At 57.2% G+C, this 24,292-nt stretch overlaps 2 protein-coding genes across 10 annotated transcripts in view; one reads left to right on the plus strand and one right to left on the minus strand.

Annotated features, from left to right (window-relative positions):
• CTBP2 (C-terminal binding protein 2) overlaps positions 1-11,314 on the plus strand; it is a 103,731-nt gene extending 92,417 nt beyond the window's left edge. For all 6 annotated transcript variants that reach the window (XM_059661759.1, XM_059661762.1, XM_059661761.1 and 3 more), the window contains 8 exons: positions 4,880-5,034; positions 5,234-5,378; positions 6,158-6,364; positions 7,254-7,468; positions 7,716-7,846; positions 8,228-8,355; positions 8,750-8,867; positions 9,971-11,314. In XM_059661759.1, the coding sequence (XP_059517742.1) occupies positions 4,880-5,034; positions 5,234-5,378; positions 6,158-6,364; positions 7,254-7,468; positions 7,716-7,846; positions 8,228-8,355; positions 8,750-8,867; positions 9,971-10,151 (1,280 nt within the window). In that variant the 3' untranslated portion in view covers positions 10,152-11,314. The remainder of the gene's footprint in view (positions 1-4,879; positions 5,035-5,233; positions 5,379-6,157; positions 6,365-7,253; positions 7,469-7,715; positions 7,847-8,227; positions 8,356-8,749; positions 8,868-9,970) is intronic.
• A 1,788-nt stretch (positions 11,315-13,102) lies between these two features.
• ZRANB1 (zinc finger RANBP2-type containing 1) overlaps positions 13,103-24,292 on the minus strand; it is a 47,540-nt gene continuing 36,350 nt past the window's right edge. For 3 of the 4 annotated variants that reach the window (XM_059661768.1, XM_059661765.1, XM_059661766.1), the window contains exons 5-10: positions 23,221-23,292; positions 22,548-22,746; positions 17,139-17,259; positions 15,478-15,607; positions 15,154-15,383; positions 13,103-14,286 (exon numbers count right to left, since the gene is read on the minus strand). In XM_059661768.1, coding sequence (XP_059517751.1) covers positions 14,068-14,286; positions 15,154-15,383; positions 15,478-15,607; positions 17,139-17,259; positions 22,548-22,746; positions 23,221-23,292 — 971 coding nt within the window. In that variant the 3' untranslated portion in view covers positions 13,103-14,067. The remainder of the gene's footprint in view (positions 14,287-15,153; positions 15,384-15,477; positions 15,608-17,138; positions 17,260-22,547; positions 22,747-23,220; positions 23,293-24,292) is intronic. The other variant, XM_059661767.1, reaches the window with a different exon arrangement.

Genomic DNA, 24,292 nt, shown 5'->3' on the forward strand with positions numbered 1-24,292 from the left:
CTGCTGTCCTCACATGCTGACCTGGTGACGGGCACAGCACAGAACCTTCCAGCAGCGGCTGTCACCGGCGATGCCCCTCCCCCGATCGCATGGTGTGGACCCAGGCTGAGGGTTTGCAGGTGCCGGGCCTCCCTGTGATGAGGTGGCAGGCGCAGCATGTAAACAGCAGTGCTGCAGCCGTTTTCATGTTTTTGCCCCAAAGTACAGCAGAGCACGGGCTGCCACGGGCCCACTCCCTCAGCACCCCTTCCCTCCCCGCCGCTTCTCTGGGTGCCGCTGGCTTCATGAGGTGCAGCTTGGACCCCGTCCAGTCACGGGGGGTGCTGCCTGAGGACCCGGGGGGTGGGCGCTGCTGCGCTGCCCTCGCTGGGCACCCCCTCCCAGGTGTCTGCTTGGAGGGTGACATTGACTTCCAGGTTGGGACATGACAGCCCCTGGAACCGGAGGGACCCTCCTCGCTCTGGCGAAGCGTCCCATCCACATTGCACTCTGGGGCTGTTTCTGGGGCGCCCGCAGCCCAGCCTTTCCATCCGCATCAGTGACATCAGGCCTCCGCTGCTGCTGTGGCCCCTGAGCCTGTTGTCCTCAGACGGAGCTCTTTGGCTCCTTGTCCTCAGGGCCTCCCTCGGCTCCGCAGCTGTGGCCGCCCCTGCCCCTCCCGCCCCCAGGGTCCTGCCAGCTCCGGGAGCTCACGGGTGGCTCTCATTCTCCCGGGCTGCCACGGCTGACTCCTGTTCCTGCGGGGAGCGGGGCGGGCATGACCGTCTCCGCCATCAAGCCCAGAAGACTTGCCACTTGGCTGCTTCCGGGCTGAACTCGGAGCTGATCTTGGCTTTGCCCTTTGTTCTTGGGGCTGGTTCCTTGGGGCTGGCTTTGGGATGGGGGACAGCCCGCCTTCTAAAGCAGGCAGACAGTCTTTAAAAGAGGAAAGCTACCCGTACTGACAGGAGACTCTCAGGTCCCCAAGCCCGTGAGGCAAGAATCCTAAAGCTGCCGAGGGGACCCCAGTGCAAGGGGAAGCGGGGTTCTGGCCGTTGAAGGGACTCTGCCTGGAGAGGTGAGCGCCCAGCCCGCGTGGCCGGTTCTTCCCCGGGGGCTGTGCTGCCCGGAGCCCCGGAAGGAACAGAAGGTCGTGGTGGGTCTGCTGTCTCCTGGGCCTGCGCTGTAGGCCTCTCTGGATTCTAAGAAGTTAGAGGAGAGAACAGGGAGGGGACGTCCGAGCAGCTGTTGTGCCGGGGACAGGCCGCGCCTTGGCTGCCAGCCCGCCCGGGTCCTGAGGTGCCTTCCTTCTTGGTTTCAGGGCCACACGAGAAAGGCCCCAAACGCCTCGAACTCCGCCTGGTCCTCGCGGCCGCGTGGCAGCAGCAGGGCAGTTTGCTTCCTGACACTGGGCCCACGCGGCCTCCGGGAGGGGCTTCCTGTGCACTCCTCGGGGCGCCTGGCCTTGGTGCCCCTGGTCCTGGGGACACAGCCCAGGAGGGCTCCGCACGGGTGGGCAGGCCTGGGCTCGGGTGGCGGCCGCCCCTGCTGGCTGCAGCTGCTTGCTGTGCTTTGGAAGGAAGGGGGTGTCCTCTTTGGAAGAGTGGGGGTGCCTTAGTCTGTTAGGGGCTCTTCCCTGGCCCTGCTGGCTGCAGCTGCTTGCTGTGCTTTGGAAGGAAGGGGGTGTCCTCTTTGGAAGAGTGGGGGTGCCTTAGTCTGTTAGGGGCTCTTCCCTGGCCCTGCTGAACCCAAAAGTTCACCCCCAGTCTTCCTAGATTGAGCCAAAGCCCCGCTGGATGTGAGGACCCTCCAAAGCTCACTTTGGGGGTCGGGGTAGGCGAGGCTTGGTGTGGCGCTGGGTGGGTTGACTGGGGGTCCTGGGGGTCCTATAGCCCCATCAGCCCCAGGAGCCGGGAGCACTTGGCTGGCAGTGGGCAAGCGGTGCCCCCGCCGCCCCCCCCACCCCCCCCCCCGCATTGCCATCATTCCTTTCTAGTCTATTTCATTTCTCTCAGGCGCCCCCCGGTTGATGCCATGGCACGTTTTTAGAATTTGAGAAAAACACAAAAGGAACCCCAGCAGCCAGTACTGGGGTCCCCACGAGGGGCAGGGCTGGAGCAGAGCACGTGCACACAGCATCGGGGTCCGACCGGAGTGCTGGACACTGTCCTGTGGCCCCGCTGTGGCTCCTCCCCACACGCCTGGGGGCGCCGCCAGAGCCCGGGGTGCTCTCTGCAGTGCTGAGATGCACCTGAGCCCTTTGGTAAAAGGAGGTGCACAGGGTGTGGCCCAACCTGCAGGGGCAGCTGGGTGGCCCTGCACGTGCTTCCTAGTAGGGTGCCGCTCGCCCATCTCCTCAGGGTGGAGTTGTGGGACCCCACACCTGGGACCAGCTGCTCTTCGGCCATGTCCCCCCACCCCCACCCACCGTGGCAGGCCCGGCCTTTGGGGAAGTAGCGTTTTACCAAAACCAGATGCAGAGCCTCACGTCCTGGGCTGCTCGCTGTGGACGGTGTTCCTGTGGTCACTCCCGACCGTCCTCACTGGGTCTGAGTGGGTGCTGGTCAGCCGGCCCTGCGGGGAGCAAAGGGCCTCGGGGGGCTCCCTGGGACTGAGGGTGGTGAGAGGCCAGACCCTCCGCACCAGGAGCCACTGGGAGGCTCGCCCAGCAGGAGGGGCCCCGGGACGCCCGTCAGCCGGGGGCTAGTGTGAGTCCACGGAACAATGGAGCAGTGGCGACTGGTTCCGGTTTTGTTGGAAGTTGTGCTGGGGAAGGAGAAGTTCCTGCCCCTTTCCTGCGAGCTCGGGGCGGGGACAGCTCCCGGGGTTGCCCCGGGACCAGGTAAAGGCGCGCAGGTGTTTGTATTCCCGGAGGCGCAGAAGTCCTGCGTTTTGCTGAACTGGGTCAGTGGTTCCCACAAGTCTAGGCTTCTGCTCCTGCCTGGCCGGTTCCGTCCACCTGTTACCCAGACCCTTGTTTCCTTTAAGAAGCGGATCGACCCCCCAGGGCCCTCCCAGTGGCCATCTCCCGGCCCAGCCTCCAGCTGACAGCAGCTTAACCCACCCGGTGGGTCTCCCCAGCAGCCCGTCCCCTGGGCGCTCAGAGGCCCGTGAGGCCAGCTCCCCGGAAGGCTGGATGGGCACGTGCGGGGCAGGGGAGCCCTGACCTGGAGCCAGGCTGCCTGCGAGTCGCTGTGGAGCCCGCGGGACGAGGGCGGTGCGGGTGCAACTCCGCGGCGGGTCGGACCAGCGTCCCTGGAGAAGGTGCGGGCAGTGCCTGGTGCCGAGGCCTCGGCAGGACGGGGCACCTGGCTCCTGTCCACCCCAGTCCCAGCCAGGGCGTCCTGCCGGCCTTCCTGTGCTGGCGGAGGGAGCAGTCAGCTTGACTAGAGGGCCACCGCGACCCTCTGACCCTCATCAGTGGGTGTCACTGGCCCTGGGGGTGCGGCTACTCCTCCGTGCCCCTGGCGCAGCGCGTGGCCACCGGAGCTCCGCCTCCCTGGCTGTGAAAGGGGGGGGGGGGGACACCAGGCCTCTCGTTAGGCCTGGGGCTTCGGGTGGAGCAGCGTCTGGGAATTGGTAGCCTCGCTTTTCATTACAAACCTCACTTTGGTGACTCATTTCCCCCAAATCCCCCGCGATAGAGAAAGCGGGGACCCCCCCCTGCGGTCCAGCCGGAGTCGCGGCCGTTTCCCGCCGTCTCGCTTGCTGTTGTCGTGTTTACAGACCTGGACGCACGAGGTGTCGGATCGCCCGGGGCACTGAGTCGTCCCGTGGTCAGAGCTGAGATGTCGGGGACCAGGCGAGGCAGAGCCCGTTTGCAGCCTCGCCTCCCGGTGCTCGGGGTCCCCTGGGCCCTCTGCTGCCGCCAGGGGGCAGGTGGAGGGACCCTCCTGGGCCTGGGGAGCCCACGCCTTCCTCAGAGAAGCGGACCCGGGCAGTGGCCCAGCGACGCTTCCTCAGTCACCTCTGTGCTGGGGTCCTCAGCAGCCCCCCCCCTCCCGGGCTCCCCGTCCTCGCGCAGGACACCTGACTCCACCCACCAGCTGTCCCCTCAGCGCCGACCCAGCCCCGCCCTCAGAGCAGCACACGCTCAGCCGTGCAGCCCCGTCCAGGGCTCGGGCTGGGCCCAGGGCCGCTGCCTTCTGCTGGCCCAGCCTGGTGAGGGCCCAGCCGAGTTTCACCAAAGGGGATCCAAGTCGGGGAGGGAGGTGATTGCTAGGCAACCTGGCGTTTGTTTCCCGGGTAACGAGGTGACGCACTGATGCTGCGGACGGACAGCCCCGGCCTCGGAGCCTGCCTGCTGCCGCCGCCCTCTTCCGGGAGCTGCTTTTTCATTCACCTCGGTTTCTTATGACCGTGAACTGCAGAGCTTGTCCCATCGACCCTCCTTCCCGTGGGAATCCAGTCCGGGCCTCCTCACCCTGGGAGGGACTCCATGGGGCACGTGAGCTCGGCGCCCCGAGGCCCAGGGCTGCCTTGACCAGGTGGCCTTGACCAGGTTCCTCGGCCCGAGTTCCACCAGGCGATGGTGTGAGCTCCACGTGCTCCTGCCAGCTCAGTGTGAGGGGGTCACAGGCCCAGGTCCCAGTCAGGACCCACCCCGATGGGCCCAGGGGGCCGCATCCTGTTCCAGCTGAAGCCCAGTCTCCTCAGCCTCCCAGCACCGCCGTGGGCTCTGCAGTGACCTGTGGTCCTCGGGGCCAGGCGGGAGGGAGCCCCCAGCTTCGCGCGGTCAGCCCAGGGGAAGGGTTAGGGTACGGAGGTGGCGGAGGTGGCGGTGGGAGCCCTGCAGACCCCACAGGCTGAGGATGGGGTGGAGGCGCCGGGCACTCACCACGTTGCCCGTGGAGTGGGACGGCCACTCCGTCTGCCCACCATGCCCGGCCGTTCCTCGCAGGTATCCGCCCCCAGATCATGAACGGCCCCCTGCACCCCCGGCCCCTGGTGGCGCTGCTGGACGGCCGCGACTGCACCGTGGAGATGCCCATCCTGAAGGACCTGGCCACCGTGGCCTTCTGTGACGCGCAGTCCACGCAGGAGATCCACGAGAAGGTGGGTCCCCGGGGCCACCCTCGGTCTCCCTGGCTGGTCCCTCTCACCGCCCACCTCCTCTCCCCCCCTCACCCCCGTGTGGTCAGAGTCACCAGCAGGCCCCTCCTCTGGGGGAGCTGTCCCCAGACCTGGTGCTCCCCCTGCTGGGCGCTGGGGACATGGGCCTGCAGCTCTGCCCCCCCCCCCCCCCCCCCCGCAGGTGCTGAACGAAGCCGTGGGCGCCATGATGTACCACACCATCACCCTCACCCGGGAGGACCTGGAGAAGTTCAAGGCGCTGAGGGTGATCGTGCGGATAGGGAGCGGCTACGACAATGTCGACATCAAGGCGGCCGGCGAGCTGGGTGAGTGCAGCCAGAGGGCTGGCTGGGTCAGCGCTGAACCCAGGGCAGCAGCTGCTGTGTGGGGCTCTGGCCTTTGGAGAATCCCCTGGAGGGGGCCACGCCCCAACCTGGAAAGTTCCGCCTGCAGAGGGTGGTGAGGACTGGCATTTCCGGAGGAAGGGGCGTGGCCATCGGCAGGTGGTTGGTGATGCCAGCGGTGCCCTTGGTCTCGGGCTGCTTCCCTGCAGGCGCCGGGCCCGAGAGCGACATTCCAGAGTTGGGATGAGAAGGCTGAGCAGGTCCCGGTTCTCTCACACCCCAGAGACCAGCCCATCCCTGGGTGGGGCTGGGCTGCAGCTCAGCCTTCCCACTGCCCTTGGGCAGTCCCCGCAGGACAGCGGCCCATCGCCCCAGGCGGCAGCGGGCCTGCCTTCTCTCCGGCCACTCTCGGCGCTCGGTCCCTCTAAGGAGGCCACGAGGCAGGGCCTGTCAGCCTAGGTCTCGGTGACCTCTGTCCCGTGTACTCATTGGTGCCTGGCACTGAGCGGCCTGCCCTCCTGGGTGGTAGAAAGAATGGTCCACTGTCCTACCCCTTGTAGCCATGGGGGTCCTGCCTGTGGTCCCCAGTGTGGCACTGAGAGGGCCCTGTGAGCGAGGCCTCCATGCTGCCCGGGCAGCTGTGCCCTCAGATGCTGCTTCACTGGCCTCTGTGCCCCCAGCCCTGGCCCCGCCCGTCTCCCACCTCTGATGGGGGCAGCGGGAGGGGGGGTGTGCTCACCCCTGGCCCCGCCTCCTTTCAGGGATCGCAGTGTGCAACATCCCGTCAGCGGCCGTGGAGGAAACGGCCGACTCCACCCTCTGCCACATCCTCAACCTGTACCGGAGGAACACCTGGCTGTACCAGGCGCTGCGGGAAGGCACACGGGTGCAGAGCGTGGAGCAGATCCGGGAGGTCGCCTCGGGAGCAGCCCGCATCCGCGGGGAGACGCTGGGCCTCATCGGCTTTGGTACGTGCAGCTGCCCTTTCCTGGGAGGTGAGGGTCCCTGTGGTCCTGTGACTGGAGTTTGCTGTCCGACCGCGGGGGGGGGGGGGGGGGGGCCGGGGGGGCATTCTTGGGGGCTGGGCAGCAGGAAGGTGCTGTGCCTGCCAGTTGTTCTGTGCTCAGTGGGGCTCGAACAGGGTCTGCTGGCTGAGTGGAGCCCGGGGCCGGGAGGCCTCCGAGTCAGAAGGTGGTCAGGCCACCAGCTTGGAGAGCTGTTGCCGGGTCAGCAGTTGTCCAGGGCGACACAGCTGCTGGCCCAGGGAGAGCTTGGCTCATGGCCACACAGCTCAAGTAGGGCCCCACGGAGCATTTGGGAGGGGCTCCGTGACCTTGAGGGTTGACTTGCCGTCTGCCTGGCCCCTGGTCTGTCAGCTGGGAGGGAGTGACGCACGCGAGCGGGTGAGCGCCTTCGAGGCCTGGCTACAGAAGGCTCCCGCACACGCAGTCTTCGCTCGGGCTGTTTCCTGGTCACTGAGGGCCAGGCCTCGGGGCTGGCCTAGGGGACAGCTGAGTGAGGTAGGAGGAGCCTGCACACCTTTCAGCTCTGGGTCTGGTGCGACCACTCAGAGTGGACAGGCCCCCTAGCCTGGGAGGCAGGTGGCGAGCTGCAGCGCCCTCTGCTGGCGCGCCAGGTCCAGTGCTCTGCGAGTGGCTCTTAGGAGAGCTGCCTGGCTCTTGGCCTCGATGGGGCCGGCAGGTCCTGGCCAGCACAGCGTGCGAGTCCTTGCCAGGGGTCGCTCTTTGGCTGCGCCTTTGCCATCCGTTTTCTGAAAACCTTTCCATACATGGAGGCCAGGCCCGTGCTTTCAGGAGGGGCCAGCCTCGCTCACCTGGACGCTCTCTCTCTGCGCAGGTCGCACGGGGCAGGCGGTCGCCGTTCGAGCCAAGGCCTTTGGCTTCAGCGTCATCTTCTACGACCCCTACTTGCAGGACGGGATCGAGCGGTCCCTGGGCGTGCAGAGGGTCTACACCCTGCAGGACCTGCTGTATCAGAGCGACTGCGTGTCCCTGCACTGCAACCTCAATGAGCACAACCACCACCTCGTCAACGACTTCACCATCAAGCAGGTGCGGGCGCCCGCGGCCCGGCTTGTCGCAGCCAAAGGGGAGGGCATGGGCCATGGGCCATGGGCCCCGGAGCAGGGCAGTCCCCGAGGCACAGCAGTGAGGCCCCGTGGGGTGGGGCAGCCTCCAACACGATGGACAGAGCCAGGCTTCCCGCCTGAGTCCCTCCAGGGTCAGCAGAAGCGGATAGAGGCTCCACGCTGGCCTCCTGCTGCCTCCGCCCCCCGCTAACGCTCTTCCTGCCCCACAGATGAGGCAGGGGGCCTTCCTGGTGAACGCGGCCCGCGGCGGGCTGGTGGATGAGAAGGCCTTGGCGCAGGCCCTCAAGGAAGGCAGGATACGAGGAGCAGCCCTCGACGTGCATGAGTCGGAGCCTTTCAGGTGGGTCTGGCTGCCTGAGCTCTGAGTCCACCTGGCCCCACACTTGGGGGCACTTTCCCAGAAGACAGGCCCCGGGTAGGAAAGCAGACGCCCTTTACAGGCGCCTTCGAGGGCTGTAGTGCGTCCTCACGGACTGGAAAGGCGCCAGAAGGTCCCCAAAGGGAATCGGCCAAGGATGAGGCAGGGAAATGGGTGGTTTGCTTGGTCTGCAGACGCAGCTCACAGGCCGACCTCCGGGCCTCGCTGGTCCTTCTGTGCGTCCCTGGCTGCTCCTGCCCCTGGGGTCACAGCACAGCCGTGCCAGCCTCCCTGCCCCCCAGGGGTGAGCAGGCCCGGGTGTGCGGCCAGCACCTGAGGGCCGTGCTCTGTACCTTCCTCCAGCTTTGCTCAGGGGCCCTTGAAAGATGCGCCGAATCTCATCTGCACGCCCCACACAGCCTGGTACAGTGAGCAGGCCTCACTGGAGATGCGGGAGGCCGCCGCCACGGAGATCCGCCGCGCAATCACAGGTGAGCCTGGCGCACCCGGCGCGGCCGCTCATCCCGTCACATGCGCGGAGGGGAGGGGAGAGGTCACGGGGTCTGCTGTGGGCAGACATCAGCTTTCAGGCTGGTTGAGTTTTGAGTGGGTTGTGCATGTCCCCGACGAACTCAGAGGAAACCGATCCCTCTCAGGCCACCGTAGCCGGTGCACCCCGGGCAGGGCCCTCCCCCAGGGAGCAGGCCTCCTCCGTCCTGGCTGCCGCCGAGCCGGAGAGCTCAGGGCCCCGGAGGCTCCCTCCCCTGGAGTAGATTCGCTGTCAGATCTTCAGCACAAACCACGCAGGCTCTTCCCCCGGAGCCGCTGCTGAGTCTGATTTTAAATCCCGATGCCCCTCAGGAAGCACGTAACCGTCTCTTCCAGGTCGCATCCCCGAAAGCTTACGGAACTGTGTCAACAAGGAACTCTTTGTTACAACGGCTCCTTGGTCAGTAATAGACCAGCAAGCAATTCACCCAGAGCTCAATGGTGCCACTTACAGGTGAGGCTGCGGGAGGGACGCGACACGGGCAGCGCACCCCACCTGGGCTGCAGGAGCTCCTCCTCCGCCCTCGGGGGAATCCCACCCTCCGCCCCCTCTTCCCAGGCCTCGGGGTCTGAGCACTGCGCAGGGAGCCCCCTTTATTCCGAAGCCCCTTCACAGCCAGGTTTCCGGCGGAAGGACTGAGCCTGTTAGTGACTTCGCTTTTCTGGCCAAAGACCAGGGAGGGGGGGGTCCACAGAGACTGAAGTCAGTGCAGGGACACAGGCAGGGGCTTCCCAGACTCTCCCCTTCCCCCCAACAGCTGGTTCCCGGGAGTAAGTCCTCCTCATAAAGGAGGCGCTGCAGCCTTAGCCCCAGGAGGACATGGGACACACGGTCCTGGCCTGCCCTGTGCGTGGGGGTCGCGGCAGAGTAAGCAGCCCTGGCCCTGTCCCTCCTTGACGCAGACCTTGGCCCCCAGGAGCACAGCTGAGCTCCAGTGCTCACAGGCCCTGGGCCAGAGTCCTCCTGTGCCCTCCCTCGGAGTTCTCCCCGAGTCGGCACTGAAAAGCCCTGCCAGGGAGGGAGTGGCTCCTGCAGGGAGAAAACCAGCGTAAAGGAGCTGGTGACAGAACAATTCTAAATCCGCGTCGCCAACCTTTCCGACCTCACGGACCACGGGTTGGCGACCGCTGTTCTAAATGGCTGCCTCCAAGTATGACACTGGGCTCACTGTGCGTATGAACCCTGCGCCTGTTCTGGAGGCTAAATGCTCCGTGTCCTCACACAACTCGACGCGTGCTGCCAGCACAGGCCCGCTCTCTGCCTGTCGCACGCCAGCAGCCAGGGCCACGTCTAGTTGGCGAGGCCTCCACTTTGCTGGGGATCACATCTTGTGCAGGTTCCCGCATGTGGGCAGAGCTGGGGGTATTCCCATCGTCTGAGAGCGACAGAAGCAGCCCTGTGTTTTGATCAGAGAAAAGAGGCTTTCTTGTTCGTGACTTACGTCAGTGTTTTAGTTTTCACACGGGTTCCTCCTTGCTTTGGGGATAGGAAGGCAGACAGATGATAAAAGACCATTTCCTGCCCTGGACTTACCTGCCCTTCTCTGTGCGCCTTAGATACCCGCCAGGCATCGTGGGCGTGGCCCCGGGGGGGCTTCCTGCTGCCATGGAAGGGATCATCCCCGGAGGCATCCCCGTGACGCACAACCTGCCCACAGTGGCACACCCTTCCCAAGCGCCCTCTCCCAACCAGCCCACGAAACACGGGGACAGTCGAGAGCACCCCAACGAGCAGTAGCAGAGGACAAAGGTCAGAGACCTGGGACCAAGAGACCGCGGACACAGGAGCTCAGAGGGGAGTGGGACCGGCTCTAACTGGTTCTGGGCCTCCGCACACTGACATCAGCGTTAGAACGACAAGAGCGAGAAGCCGAGGTGTGGGAAAACAGAAGATGCCTTCTGCTCACGGAGGGGCCCGGAAAGACTGGACGTGATTAATTACGACCACCTTCTGTTATTGTGTGTTAAGTTCTTCATCTGTGCATCAAATCACAAAGAATAGAACTTTTTCCTTTATCAGCCCCTGGGGCACAGCGGGTCCTGGACACCTGGCTGTAGAGAATGTTGCGTCAAGAGTTCCAAACGTCAAAATAAAAACTATTAAGAGGCGGTCCCCGTCCTGTGACTCTCCCTTGGTCCCCGGGGCTGGCCTCTTTGCTAATCGGAAGATCGCGTTACTGCGGAACCGGGAGAAACTGCTGGCCGGGGTCAGACAGCTCGCTGCAAGCACGGATGGAAGACAGTCGCTCCTGGACAGAAATCTCCCGCCCGAACTGCATACTGAGCGGGTGAGCAGTTGTGAGTTCAGTAACACCCTCTAATGATGCAAAAAAAAAAAAAAAAAAAAGTATTAAGTTTCACAAGCTGTTTGTACTCAAATATATTTTCTCAGTTCAGATCCTCAGCTATTTTATTGAGTGGAAAGTCTTGAACTGAAAGGGTTCAAGAAGAATAATGTTGCATTTCCTTATGTCTCAGGAAACACTTTTTATGGTAACTTGTCAGATTGTCTATGAACAAACCCACTTTTTTAGACATTGATAAAACCTTCTTTTCTTCACGTAATATTTTCTACAAGAACACTTCAGGTGTGTTATTAGATGTGACTGATTTTAACAGATCCTATTAGATTTGTATCAACTAGTTACATGTTATATTCATAGTCTTTTGTGAATCATTGCCTTTTTGTTTAAAAGATGGCCTATTTTGAGCCTTTGTATAGGTACATTCCTGTTTTTGTGACAAAAACCTTTAAAACTGTCCCAAACAGAAAAATAATGGCTATCGGAAATGTTTTGTTTTAGTGTGAGTTACCGTTACTGTGTTTGTTTATTGTAAAGGTGGACATTTAGCGTTTGGTGCAGTTTTCAATAAAAATAAAAATTTCAGTTCTGAAATTCACGTGCATCTCACCAGTGCACACTTTCTCTGCTGAGATGTCCCAGGACCTTCGACCTGCCTCCTGCACAACCAGACTCCAGGGGCTGACAGTGGCCGCGTGTGAGCGTTTACTTGAAAAAGCAAAACCCCACAGAAGTCCCTCAGTGTCAGTCAGAGGAAACAGTGGGTGAGAACTAAGTCAAATCAAGAAACAAAATGGTCAAGTTGGAGAGTTTTGATTTTTAATTTACCCAAAAGCACAATCACCAGATGCAGGAAGGAAGGTTTACAAAGAAACGTTGCAAAGTGGTTAACATCAGCCATTCCTTCTGTTAACAGCGTAGTCACTGCCCTTGTGCTAGTGCATCTGCAAGCGCCCCTGCTTCCAGGCCCCACACTCCTGGAGCCCCTTCCTCACCCTCCTTCCCCTGTAAGAAGCATCAGCCCCCTGGCTGGTTTTCAGGTGCAGCCCCAGCGCCAGCCTCTGGCAGTCACGTTGAAACCACCTCACGGGGACGGGGTCCGGGAGCGGCAGCGCAGTCCCCCGGGACCGCTGGGCAGAGGCAGGCAGCGCAGTCCCCTGGGGCCGGCAGAACTCCCTGCACAGATCGGGCCGGGGCACAATGAGCCAGAGTCACCCAAAAAGGCAGGTCCGTTCCAGGTGCGCCAGGTTTTCATTAGACCAGAAACCGCTCCCCGTATCCTCCCTAGAAAAGGCCACACAGTCAAGGTCTGACTGTCCAGTCAACCAACACACGCACATGCAGCGGGCCCAGCCACAAGACTTCCGGGAATTCCCGGGCAACACATTCTCGGGAAAACAAATATGGCTGTTGAATAGTTCAAGAGCTGAACGTGGCATTGATCCCCCCAAATGCTGGCCTTTCCAGCCACCTGCTGGGAGGCCACGGGGAGCCCAGGGCCCTGGAACCGACAGTCCCGTCCCACAGGGAAGAGGCTGTGCTGAGCCTGGAGGTGACAGGCTCCTCGGGAAGCAACCCCGGCAGACCAGACACGCTCCTGGGCCGGGACCCTCTGGCCAGTGCGGCTGCGGGGAGGCCATGACGACCAGATGCTTTAACCTCAGGCATCGCTTTGGCTCTGCGGTTGGGAGGGCAGTTTGCATACAGCAGCTGCACCAGGGTCTCTGCCCATAAAGACGTGCTCATGGGGGGACGTTTATGGAGATGCTGGCACTAAGTAGAGTGTCAGCTGCTGAAAAAATTACCAAAATGAAAACAAACCACAAAAAGTCAGTTTGTGATAAAGGTTACCCACTTAGAACGGCACGTTCACCTTTCCTGTAACGTATTGGAATTCGTTTTTATGGAGTCACGTTGCGTGCAGCAAGGGGTCATTTGGTCCCGGGCACAGAGGGGGAAAGAGCTGAGTCACCAATCACACCAGCCAGCCCTGGGCATGCGCCTGGCTTTAGTGTTCAAGCTCGCGCACGCCCAATGCCATCCTAACCAGAACTCGGGAAAATAAGCAAAAATTCCAATGTTTTCACAGCCTTTTCATCAAAAGGAAGGAAAATGTGTGTAGGCTGAGGTGCTGCTTTCTGATTTCTCTGCTGCATCGACCATCTACTGGTCAGGACACTAAGTCTGTGCCTGAGAGGGTCTGAGACCCTGACCCGTCTGAATGGGTGGGAGACCTGAGGTGGTCACCCAACACTTCTTATAGAAAGTCCTTCTTACCTGAGATGATAGTTTTCACTTTAAATAAGAATGGCCACAAGTAACCAACATTCACAGACTCGGACTGCTCACTGCGAAATTCATTAAGACAATGCACTGACCGCCTTACTGCATTTTAAATCTTTATTCTGTACTGAACTGCTATTCCCAAGTAGCCCAAGCAAAGGCATGCCTTCTAACACAATGTGCTTAAAGCAGAGCTGAGGATACAAGACACCAGGACCCGAGCCTCCACGGGGGCTGGAGCACACGCTGTCCACCGCGTCCAGTGGGCAGGCTCGAGCGCGCCCCTGCCTGCGTCCAGGAAAAGCCGCTCCCGGAGATGCTGCCTGGCGTCTGGCAGAAGCGCCCGCATGGTAAGGACGCGCTTCCAAACGAATAAATACCGAATACTGAAAGGGGCATGTCAGCAACAACAGGAACAAACTAACAGCACACGAAGTGAGAGAAACCAAAACAAGGGAACGTCTAGATGAAGTTCATTCAATAAAAAATCCTTACTTTCCTTGTAGTTTGTTCCTTAAAGATTCGATTTTATTGGGCACAACAGGAACTAAATTATTAATAAAATAAGTTTGTTTTATTTTTATGTTTTGCTGTGGACAATTTGTACAAAAAGTTTGTAATCTCTAAGGAGCTCGATTGAGACTCGATGTAAATGGATCTTTTACGATGGAAAGAGGATGCCAAGTTCTAGTTAAAAAAACATCTCGAAGGAACAAAGCCGTGTGCCTGTGCCTTTGGAGGCGCCCGTGCTGAGCACTCCTCGGGGACATGGCGATGCTGGTACAACTGCTCCTATTACACAAGTTCTTACACAACCACATGCGTGACATTTATAGACAGACTGACGCCTGGAAAGGAGGAGTTCTGTCTGAATGAATGGGATTTAAAAACTGGAGTCCAAACCAAGTTCTGTCCTCGCTCGGCAGACACGCCACCGCCGTTGGGTGTGGATCAGCCCTCCAGGCAGGTCCTGCGGTCGCTCGGGCCCATGCCATGCCTCTGCCTGGAGCACCACACTCCCTGGGGGTCACCACAGAGCCGATACCTTGGTCTCCCGCTCTCTGCTGTTCATTCGTCTTCGTCGTCTTCATCTTCCTCTCCATCAGACAGGGATGTGCAAGGCCGGATCTGCCGGTAGCGGTCCAGCCACTTCTCGACCATGTGCGTGACCAGGGGGTGGCTGCGCCGCCGAGAGCTTTTCTGCATGGCGACCAGCACGCCGCCCTCGGTCACGCAGCAGTCCAGCCACTCGCGCAGCAGCCGCTCCTGCTGCTCCTCGTTGCCCAGCTGCAGAGCGATGGGGGGAAGGGAAGCAACGCGCGGTCAGACTCCGCTGGTCCCCGATCTAAAGGCCAGAGCAACTCCCTGTCTTCACAGGGTTTCAACCTCGCACCAGTTTTATCCACCCAGCCTCCTGCGGCCAAACAGAAACGACATCAACAGGGAAGTTCGCAGAGACCGCGAGGGACCTGACATACCAGCAGAGGCCGCCTGATAAACCCTGGCAAAGAACAGGCTAAGGAGCCCCGGCTTCGAACACAAGGCAAGGCACTCAGCGCGCCGCGTACAGGCTGACGCTGCAGAAACGATGCTCTGTGAGTCCGTCCTAATGTCGCTACGAGCTTTATGCTTGTCAGCGCGTGAATAAAGCGGTGCTTCCGTAAGCCTGCGGGTTTCCAAGTGTGCTTCCGCGTGCCCCCCCCTCCGGCCTGTCCACACCACCTGCCCCCTGGACCTGCCAGGTCTCCAGCCTGGGGTCCTGCCCACGCCACTGCCCTGCGGTCTAGTCCCTGAGCAGCGGGCTCCTCCTCGGGGCAGGCTGGCCACTGGGGTCCCCGCTTCCCGAGTCCAGGCCACGCTGAGCCGCCCTCTTCCTGCCCAGCTCCTCCCGCTCCCGACTCGGGTGTCACTTCGTGACGCCTTCCCTCGCCACCTTCTTCAGTCAGAAACCCCGTGTCGCCCGCGCACCGCCCGGCCCCCTCACCCTGCCCAAGGGCAGGGGCTCCTGTCCTCACTCCATGCTGTCCCCGCAGCACACCCTGCACAGCAGCTGACCAGCATCCATCACAACCCGGTCCCAATGCACCGGTGCCCCTCGCTGCGAGGGGGCACGGCGTCCCCACGCGCAGTGGCCGGAAGGGCAGGGCTGCTTACCTCCTGAGCAGAAAGGAAGTGCACGTGGAGTAACTTCCGCTCGCTGTCCACCAGAGGCAGGAAGGTGATGGTGACGTCGTCGTCGGTGTTCAGGTTAGCACCAGCACCTCGGCTGCCATAGCCGTCATTTTCCATGGCAACCAGAGCGGAGAAGTGGCCCCTTGTGTAGCCCAGGGCGATTGGACTTTTCCAACAGAAACTCTGTTCCCACAACAAAGGCAGATACACACCTGGCAGGAGAGAGGGTCAAACCGATTTGCGGTTGCGGCTGCAACGGCACGGCCTCCTCGAGTGGGCAGGGCCTCCCCCTGGCCAGGGGCTCACCTTGAAACCGAGTGTACCCCAGCGTTTCTCCCCGGAAGCTCTTGTAGAACTTCACGCCGTAAACGATGATCGGGCGCCTGAGGATGTGCGCAAGCACGAAGATGTGTGTCTGCTCCAAGCTCGCTCCAGGCTGCGCAGAGCAAAGCGAAGTCATTTCTCTGGCAGCACTGGGCCCCCACCCTGGGACGCGTAGGGCACGACGCGGCGCCTCCCGACCTCTCTCTCGATTTCTTTGAAAACCAATCTGTCCAGCTGAAGCAGCACTGGGTCCCCAACAGCCAGTCTGCGTAGGCACCCCACACCCTCCCCACCCCCGAGTCAACCCGGCCGCTCACACCCAGGGACGGGGTCCGCCGCCGGGGCCCTGGTTCACACTGCCTTCCGTTCGGTTCCCACGGAGTGCGGCCCACAAGGGCCTCCGCGGGGAAAGACGCGGCTACTTCCTACACACTGACTGGCAGCACCCTCAGTGCAGACACACCCCGGCCCACCTTCCCCTGCAACGGCTCTGACAACACGTTTTCAGGAGGCGCACGTCGCAGAGGTAGAACAGCCACTCCCACAGCTCACTTCTAACAGCCCACTCCCCGCTGCGAAGAAATGACTCTATGGCACCTTCTCTGGCCTCAGTCACAGGAAGAGAGCCTCCCTGGGGGCTTTAGCGAGACCTCGACTTGACCCTCAGGGCCGGAGAGCTCAGCACCAGCGTGCCCACTACCAGCCCCCTGACCCGGTGAAGTCTCCCCTCAGACACAGGACGGGAGCTCACCAGCAGGCGTGGAAGACGGGCCTGGAGCCGCCTTTCTGAGAGGAAACACAGATGAAAGCAATCTGAACACACACACAGTGCTTACACATACACACGAACACAGTGCTTACACGCATACACGCAGTACTTTCACGCGCACAGTGCTTACGCACAGATGCAATACTTACACGCACACTGCTTACACACACAGTGTTTATACACATACACCCAGTGCTTATGCACACATGCAGCGCTTACACGTGCACACACAGTCCTTGCACGCAGTGCTTACACACAGGCGGTGCTTACACACACACACACGCGGTGCTTACATACACACACGTGGTGCTTGTGCACAGTGCTTACACGCACGCGGTGCTTATACAGGGTGCTTACGCGCACGCGGTCCTTACGCACACGCGGTCCTTACACACACACACACACACACACACGTGCTTACACACACACACACAGTGCTTATACACATACACCCAGTGCTTACGCACACACAGTGCTTACGCACACATGCAGTGCTTACACGTGCACACACACGGTCCTTACATGTACGCAGTGCTTACACACAGGCGGTGCTTACACGCACGCACGCAGAGCTTACACACGCGTGGGGCTTACACGCACGCGGTGCTTACACACAGGCGGTACTTAGACACACACGGTGCTTACACACACACACACACACACACACACACACACACACACACACACACACGCAGTGCTTCGTCATCCCAGTCCGGCGTCACCGCACAGCCCGCAGCCCTCAGTGAGAAGCGGTCGCTCCCGCTCCGTGGCGGGACCTCCACGGCCGCAGAGTCAATGACCACACGTGGCTCCCCAGGAGCATCCGGGGTCCGGGCCGACGGCCGATGCTCACGGCAGGCGCCACAGCTCTTACCTGGCTGGCGAGGGAGAGGATGAACGCCCAGTCTTCCTGCCACTGCTCCTCCCTCAGGGAAAAATGTAAACCGAAGCTCTGAGAGTACCACGACTCCCAATCTTTCCAACGCGTGTAAAACCTAGAAAAAGTGAGACAGGAAAAAATATGCCTCTATAAACAGAACGTTTACTGTCCAATCATTTATTTAATGTAGTTTTTAAGCATCTCAAGTGAAAAGATTACCCCTTTTATTCATTTTACCTGGCTTGCAATATATTTTTCAAATTAAAGCTCCCACTCTGCTAGCAGCCATCTTTTAACACATCCTCAGACATAATCTGGCTCACTACCCACCAAATCTTCACCAAAATTTCCAACACTAGAGATGAGAACAGTCGTTTCAATTGTCTACTATTGATCTACAAATTAAAAAAAAAACCACACTAAAATCCTCTGAGAGGCTGAACCCAGTCAGTCAGGCCTTCCTCCACGAGTGCAGGGCAGTCACGCCTGGTCACTGTAACAGGCTGGAAACGCCACGTGTTCCTGAGACTATCAAAGCAACTTCCTTGAGATTTCTCGCACTAAACAGAATGATTTCTCTGTGATTATCTACAGAAACAATTCCTTCTTTATATTTAATACTCCCCTAAATACTTTAGCCTAATAAGTTAAGAAGATTGAAAATCAAACTGGGTCATTGGTAGACTGAATTACTAAAAACGAAATCTACTGTTCTTTACATCAAGTATAAAATTAAGCAAACCAAGATATAATTATGCTCAAAATCGTGATTCACTGTCTTACAAAACAAGCCAGCGAAGACCTCTGAAGTAAAGACAGACATTTAACCGGTCACATCAACTTTCTCTCTCACCCTCTATAATGAAAGCCTAATATGCTAAATGTCTGGTCATCAGTTCAACCAATCAAAGCATAATATGCTAATGACACAGGGGGCAGCCACTCCAACTGGTAGGTTAGCTTGCTGCTGGGGTCCGGCTGATTGGGACGGAGCGAGATGGGCCAAATACGCCCTGGAACCCTCCTACAGTCCCTCCCCAGCTGGCCCACCCCCCGCATCCCTCCCTGGCCGTCCCTCAGCCTGGCCTGCACCCTCTCACAATCCAGGACCCCTAGGGGATGTCAGCCGGTTTCAGCCTGATCCCGCAGGCCAGGCCGAGGGACACCACAGGTGCACACATTCGTGCACCGGGCTGATAGTAAAGACCTAAAAACCCAGGTACTTTTCTTGTATGTATGGGAATCCCTGCTGCTATTGTTTAAAGTTCCAGTGCACACACACAAAGCAGTGCAGTGCGGCAGGATCACGGTGTCTCCACAGGCGCTGCATGGGGACTCTGAACAGGAAGTAACTGTAGCTTAGATTTTCTAAAACGACTGAAACAGATGTGACAGGGTCTAACTCTTGGTTGATTAGAAAGAATTCTCTACTCTAGGTAATCAAGGTGGGTTTTTACCAGGAGTGTAAGTTTTAATGTCAAGTGTCTTAAAAATAAAATATGGATATCCCTCTTTTAAAATACCTAAGAAATGCAAAAGTATGTTTGAATGCGCCAATAACAAATACCCTGCTTTGAAAAGTTCACGGAGAAATATCAAAAACATAGGAAGCTGCTACAAACCAAAAGATGTGCACAGTTGGAAATTAATTGGTTAGGTCCTAGAATCATTTTATAAATGAGATCGCTACATCTGCCAGAAAGTAAATGATGATGGGGTATTCAAAACTCCTCAAAGAAGACTGTAGGACAAGAAAGTGCCAAAAATATGTCCTTTAAAAAATAAGCTAGTCAAACAAACACGCCCACAAAGACATAAACTCTGAAACTACCCGGGTCGTTAAGAACAGACAACCAAACGAAATCCAGGAACGATGACCAGTGGGACAGCAACGTGAGTTTGGCTTAACATTCAGAAACCCACTCCGTGTCCGTGACTCAGCACCGTCAACCTGATGGTGCTACGCAGCTCCACCCAGAGCCAGGCAATCCCGACCCAAGTCCCCGAGGACGACGCTGCAGAAACTGATCCTATGGATCCTGAAATGTCTATGGAAACCCAAAGGACTCAGAACAGCAAGAAGAAGACTGGGAAGCAGTACCTCCTGATCTTGAAACTTGCCACAAAGCTACCCATCATCAGACCGTCTGATGTTGGCTAAAGACAGACGGGTCAACAGCAAGAAAACAGTTCAGAAACAACCTCTACTTTTATGGTCAGATAATTTTCAACAAAAGAGCCAGAGCAATTAAATGGGAAAACAAGAGTCTCTTCCATCAACGACCCGGGATAGTCAGACACCCACAAGCAACGCAAATGGTTTTACTGCCTCACACCTTCAATAAAAATCAGCTCAAAACAGATCATAAGACACTAAATGTAAAAGCTGGAACTGTAAAATTCTTAGACAAACATAGGAATAATGCTTTCAAATGTTACTTTTAAAATTTAAAACAACATGATTCATATGCTAAGGGCTCTGACGGGTAACAGACAGCGGGCAGGACAGATGGCATGTCAACAGAGCTGGCAATCCTCAGCGAGAGCCGAGAAAAAATGCTCTCTTGAGGAGAACCCGAGGCGGAGGGGAAGACTGCCTCCCAGGGGCCTGTCGGAGGATCGCCCCTGAGGAGACGCCCGCAGCTGGAGGGCGTGACAACAGAAACTTGCCAAGCGGAAAAGAACGAGAACACGAATGGAAATGAGAGAGAGAGAATTCCGAACAACTGCGGCTGCAGAAGATGCCTGTGCAACGTCATGGAAGTAACAGAAGAAATACTTGAAACACTAATGACAGACTTTCCCCAAACTAATGTCAGACCACAAACCCAAGAGGCTAAGAAAACACTGAGGAAAATGCCAGAAAGACGTTAAGTGGGCAGGATCGTATTCAAACTACAGAAAATTAAAGAAGAGTTCTTGAACGAAACCTCCAAGGCAGACCTGTAAACTACAGTGCCCAGAACCCACCTTCACAGGCAAAGAATTCATTACTTCCCATTCACCCTCAGAAACCTTGCAGACAAGAAGGAAATGGAATGAAATATTTTTAAAGTTTGGAGAAAAAAACACCACCTAGGATTCATCCCCTGTGAAATGATCCTTCAAAAGGGAAGAACTAAAGACTTTCTCAGACAAAAATTGGAAGAATTTGTTGCCATACTCCTGCCTCACAAAAAACGTCGAAAATTCTTTAGAGAGAAAATCTGTCTATAAATCAGAAACTCTGAGCTACACCAAGAGCATCGAAGAGCGAAGGCCTCAGTGAAGGGAAGGCGAGAACCATCCCTTCTGAGGGACACGCTTCCGGGAGCTGACACGTCCCTTGGGCACCACGCGGGCTTGCCAGGGCTTTCCCCGCGCCTGCAGGCGGTTACGGCAGCGCATTCGCTCAGCGGTGACCGGGCTCAGGAACCAGCGTGCTGCCCCTGCTCTGATTCTAGAGAGGTGTCCACCCGGTGCGTGCTCCCCGCGTGCTTTCTACCTGTCAGGCTACTCACGGCCCTGACACTTCCACAGTGAGAGACAACGAAACCTCCCGTGGAGTTCACAGGCTCATGGGCTTCATGTCGCCCTACATACTGACACAAACTCACAGCTGGTGAGTGAAGATACTAAGGCAATAAAGTTACCTGGCGTAGGCCATGGTCACGGCTGTGTCAGCATTCAATTAGGTAGGTGTGTGACAGAAAAAGCACATTTTGATATTGAGGTAGGGAAAATAGTACATTTTTAAATGACCCCTGCTACTTACTACCTTCGACAATGGTAAGTTTAATTTAGCCTCTTTCAGTCTCAATTTTCTCATTTATAACTAAACTAGGGGCCCGGTGCACGAAATTCGTGCACTGTGTGTGTGTGTGTGTGTGTGTGTGTGTGTGTGTGTGTGTGTGTAGTGTCCCTCAGCCCAGCCTGCCCCCTCTCACATACTGGGAGCCCTCAGGCGTTGACCCCCATCACCCTCCAATCGCAGGATCTGCCCCTTGCCCAGGCCTGACGCCTCTGACAGAGGCGTCAGGCCTGGGCAGGGGACCCTCATTTCCCCCCATCACTGGTTCTGCCCCCAGCCCAGGCCTGATGCCTCTGCCAGAGGCGTAGACCCCCATCACCCTCCAATCGCCTGATCGGCCCCTTGCCCAGGCCTGACACCTCCGCCAGAGGTGTCAGGCTTGGACAGGGGACCCCCATCTCCCCCCGATCACTGGCTCTGGCCCCCGCCCAGGCCTGAGGCCTCTGGCCCAGGAATCATGCCTGGGCAGGGGACCCCCATCTCCCTCTGATTGCTTGCTCCACCCCCCGCCCAAGCCTGACGCCTCTGACCCAGGCTTCAGGCCTGGGCAAGGGGACCATCATATCCCCCCAATCCCCGGCTCCGCCCCCCACCCAGGCCTGATGCCTCGGCCAGAGGAGTTGACCCTCATCACCCTCCGATCACCAATCACCGGATCGGCCCCTTGACCAGGCCTGAGGCCTCTGGCAGAGGTGTCAGGCCTGGGCAGGGGACCCCCAGCTCCCCGTGGTTGCAGGCTCCGCCCCTGCCCAGGCCTAACGCCTCTGGCCTAGGCGTCCGGCCCGGGCAGCGGGGACCCGCAGCTGCAGCGGCCCCGCGATTGTGGGCTTCGCTTTAGGACCAGGCAAGGGACCCCTAGCTCCCGGGACTGTCAGCTTCGACCATGCCCAGCTCCCATCGCTGGCTCCACCCCTACTTCCTGCTATCACTGGCCAGGGCCGCCTTTGTCCTGCCCCCCAGCTCTTAGCTCCCCCCTGGGTTTCCAATCACTGTCAGTGGCAGGGGGCTTCTTCCTGCTTTCCCTTTCGCCTCCCTGCATTGTGCCTACATATGCAAATTAACCGCCATCTTGTTGGCAGTTAATTTGCATATAGCCCTGATTAGCCAATGAAAAGGGTATCGTCGTACGCCAATTACCATTTTTCTCTTTTATTAGATAGGATGACACTGTATGCACAAAACCAAGAAAATAGCCTAAGTCAAATAAATGTAAAGACCAAACTACTGATTCAGAAACAGGCATCGTTTCCAGTGTCTGACCCCCTCAGTGGGTAAACTTGTTTTATCGGAGCTGTACTGCAACATAAAAAACTGGTCTGAAAACCACCTGCGCCTCCGGAAGAAAAAGCGCTCACAATACAATGGCAACTATCTTTTGAAGGTGAGTGAAATATAGCCACTTACAAACATGAGCAAAGACCGTATTAGTGGATAAGGCTCCTACTACACCTTCCGGTATCTCTACTTTAAAGCTCGGCAAAAAGGTCTAAAAACCACTGAGATGTTCCAGTGTCTCCATGTCCAAACCAAGCTTTTTCTCCCTGAGCTTCCCCAGAACCTGGACCAGACGAGCAGCGCCCCCCGCCCCGGGGCGGGCTCGGCAGCGCGCTCACCAGTGGGAACAGTCGTGCAGGCTGTCGTGCAGGGCTTTCCGAAGCACCGAGTCCTTGTCGTAGATGCCCCAGGTCGCTTGCAGCACTGAGTCCAGCAGGCAGTCTCCCGCCGTCCGGTTCCAAAGGGCGTAGAGCCGACTGTCCAGGCGCGTAGCCAACTCCAAGGACCAGTTTATGATCGGAGACTCCTCCTCCAGCTCTAATGAGGGAGGAAACAGCACGTTCGTGTCACACCTGCTTCAGAGCGATTCGATGGAGGAGAGAGCTTATTCTCCAGGTGTTAGTGGGTTTGTGTATAATCTACGAATAAACAGCTAAATAAATTCGTCAGGTGAAATATAAACCTTTTGAGTAGCCCAAACAGCTGTGGCTCTAGATTAAATTATTTGTTAATTAGTTAAATTCTTTACAATTGATTTTCTAAAGTCATATGGAATAAGAAGCTGAAAACCAGTAATTGTTATTTGTTCACTATCACAGCTAAGAGAACGAGCCTTTTTAGCAGCACAATATGACATTATTAAGGATTTTACATTTTTAATTTAAGTAGAAATAAAACAAGTTGACCATACACTAAACGACTGCAAACCAAACTACCAGTAAACTACTACACAGCCAAGTACGGAGTTTACTGGAACGGATGGGGTCCCCACACACGCTGCTCCACGCCTACCTTTTTGAACATCTCTGTCCAGCACCTCATCAAACACCTTTTCTTGGACCGTCGGAGGCAAGTCCTCAATATCTACAAAGAAAAGGAGTCTTAGGAAGTCTTCCTATGTCTCACATCCAAGTTGCCACTTTAAATATCTGTTCATTTTATGTCAATCACAGCTCAATAAAGATGAAATAAAAGGACAAAAAATAATAAGGCTATCTGATATTCAAATAATAATAATTAACGACACGAAGTTTCATCTATTCTCTTCCCACATTCTCAATCTCTGCGCAGGCCTGTAATTTTTCAGACTTTAGAGCCCTCTTATAAAAGTTACTAACCAGCCCTGACACAGCGGGGCTCAGGGGTTGAGCAACCCATGAACCAAGAGGTCGCTGGTTCGATTCCCAGTCAGGGCACGTGCCCAGGCTGCAGGCGCCATCCCCCAGTAGGGAGCATGCAGGAGGCAGCTCCCTCTCCTTTTCTCTCTCAAAAAATCAATAAAAACATATTCTTTTAAAAAGGCTTAGTTATTATCTCCTACCATTTGTAAATGCTCCTGTTCACACCTGAATATAAAAGCTGAAAACACTCAGAACCAAGATGGAATATACTTTTGAAACTTTTGGTGTTTGGTGCATTTATTGAATGAAAAATGAAAAGTTGCTTTAAAGATATAGAAATCAATGCAACAAGAAAGTAAATGATCCTTTCAAAGGAATGCCAGTATCTTTGATTCAAACAACTTGATTCTTTTTTTAAAAATATATATTTTTTTATTGATTTCAGAGAGGAAGGGAGAGGGAGAGAGAGATAGAAATATCAATGATGAGAAAGAATCATTGATTGGCTGCCTCCTGCATGCCCAACATTGGGGATTGAGCTGGCAACCCGGGCATGTGCCCTTGGCCGGAATCGAACCTGGGACCCTTCAGTCCACAGGCCAATGTTCTATCCACTGAGCCAAACCAGCTAGGGCAAACAACTTGATTCTTAATTTCAAAATATTAGGCATGAAAAGAAGAAGAAGAAAAAAAGTAGACTGATAATACTTTAAAATAAGGCCAAAGGGAAAAACAAATGAGTT

This window comes from Myotis daubentonii, chromosome 13, assembly GCF_963259705.1.
Source record: "Myotis daubentonii chromosome 13, mMyoDau2.1, whole genome shotgun sequence".
In the NCBI taxonomy this organism is placed as follows: domain Eukaryota; kingdom Metazoa; phylum Chordata; class Mammalia; order Chiroptera; family Vespertilionidae; genus Myotis; species Myotis daubentonii.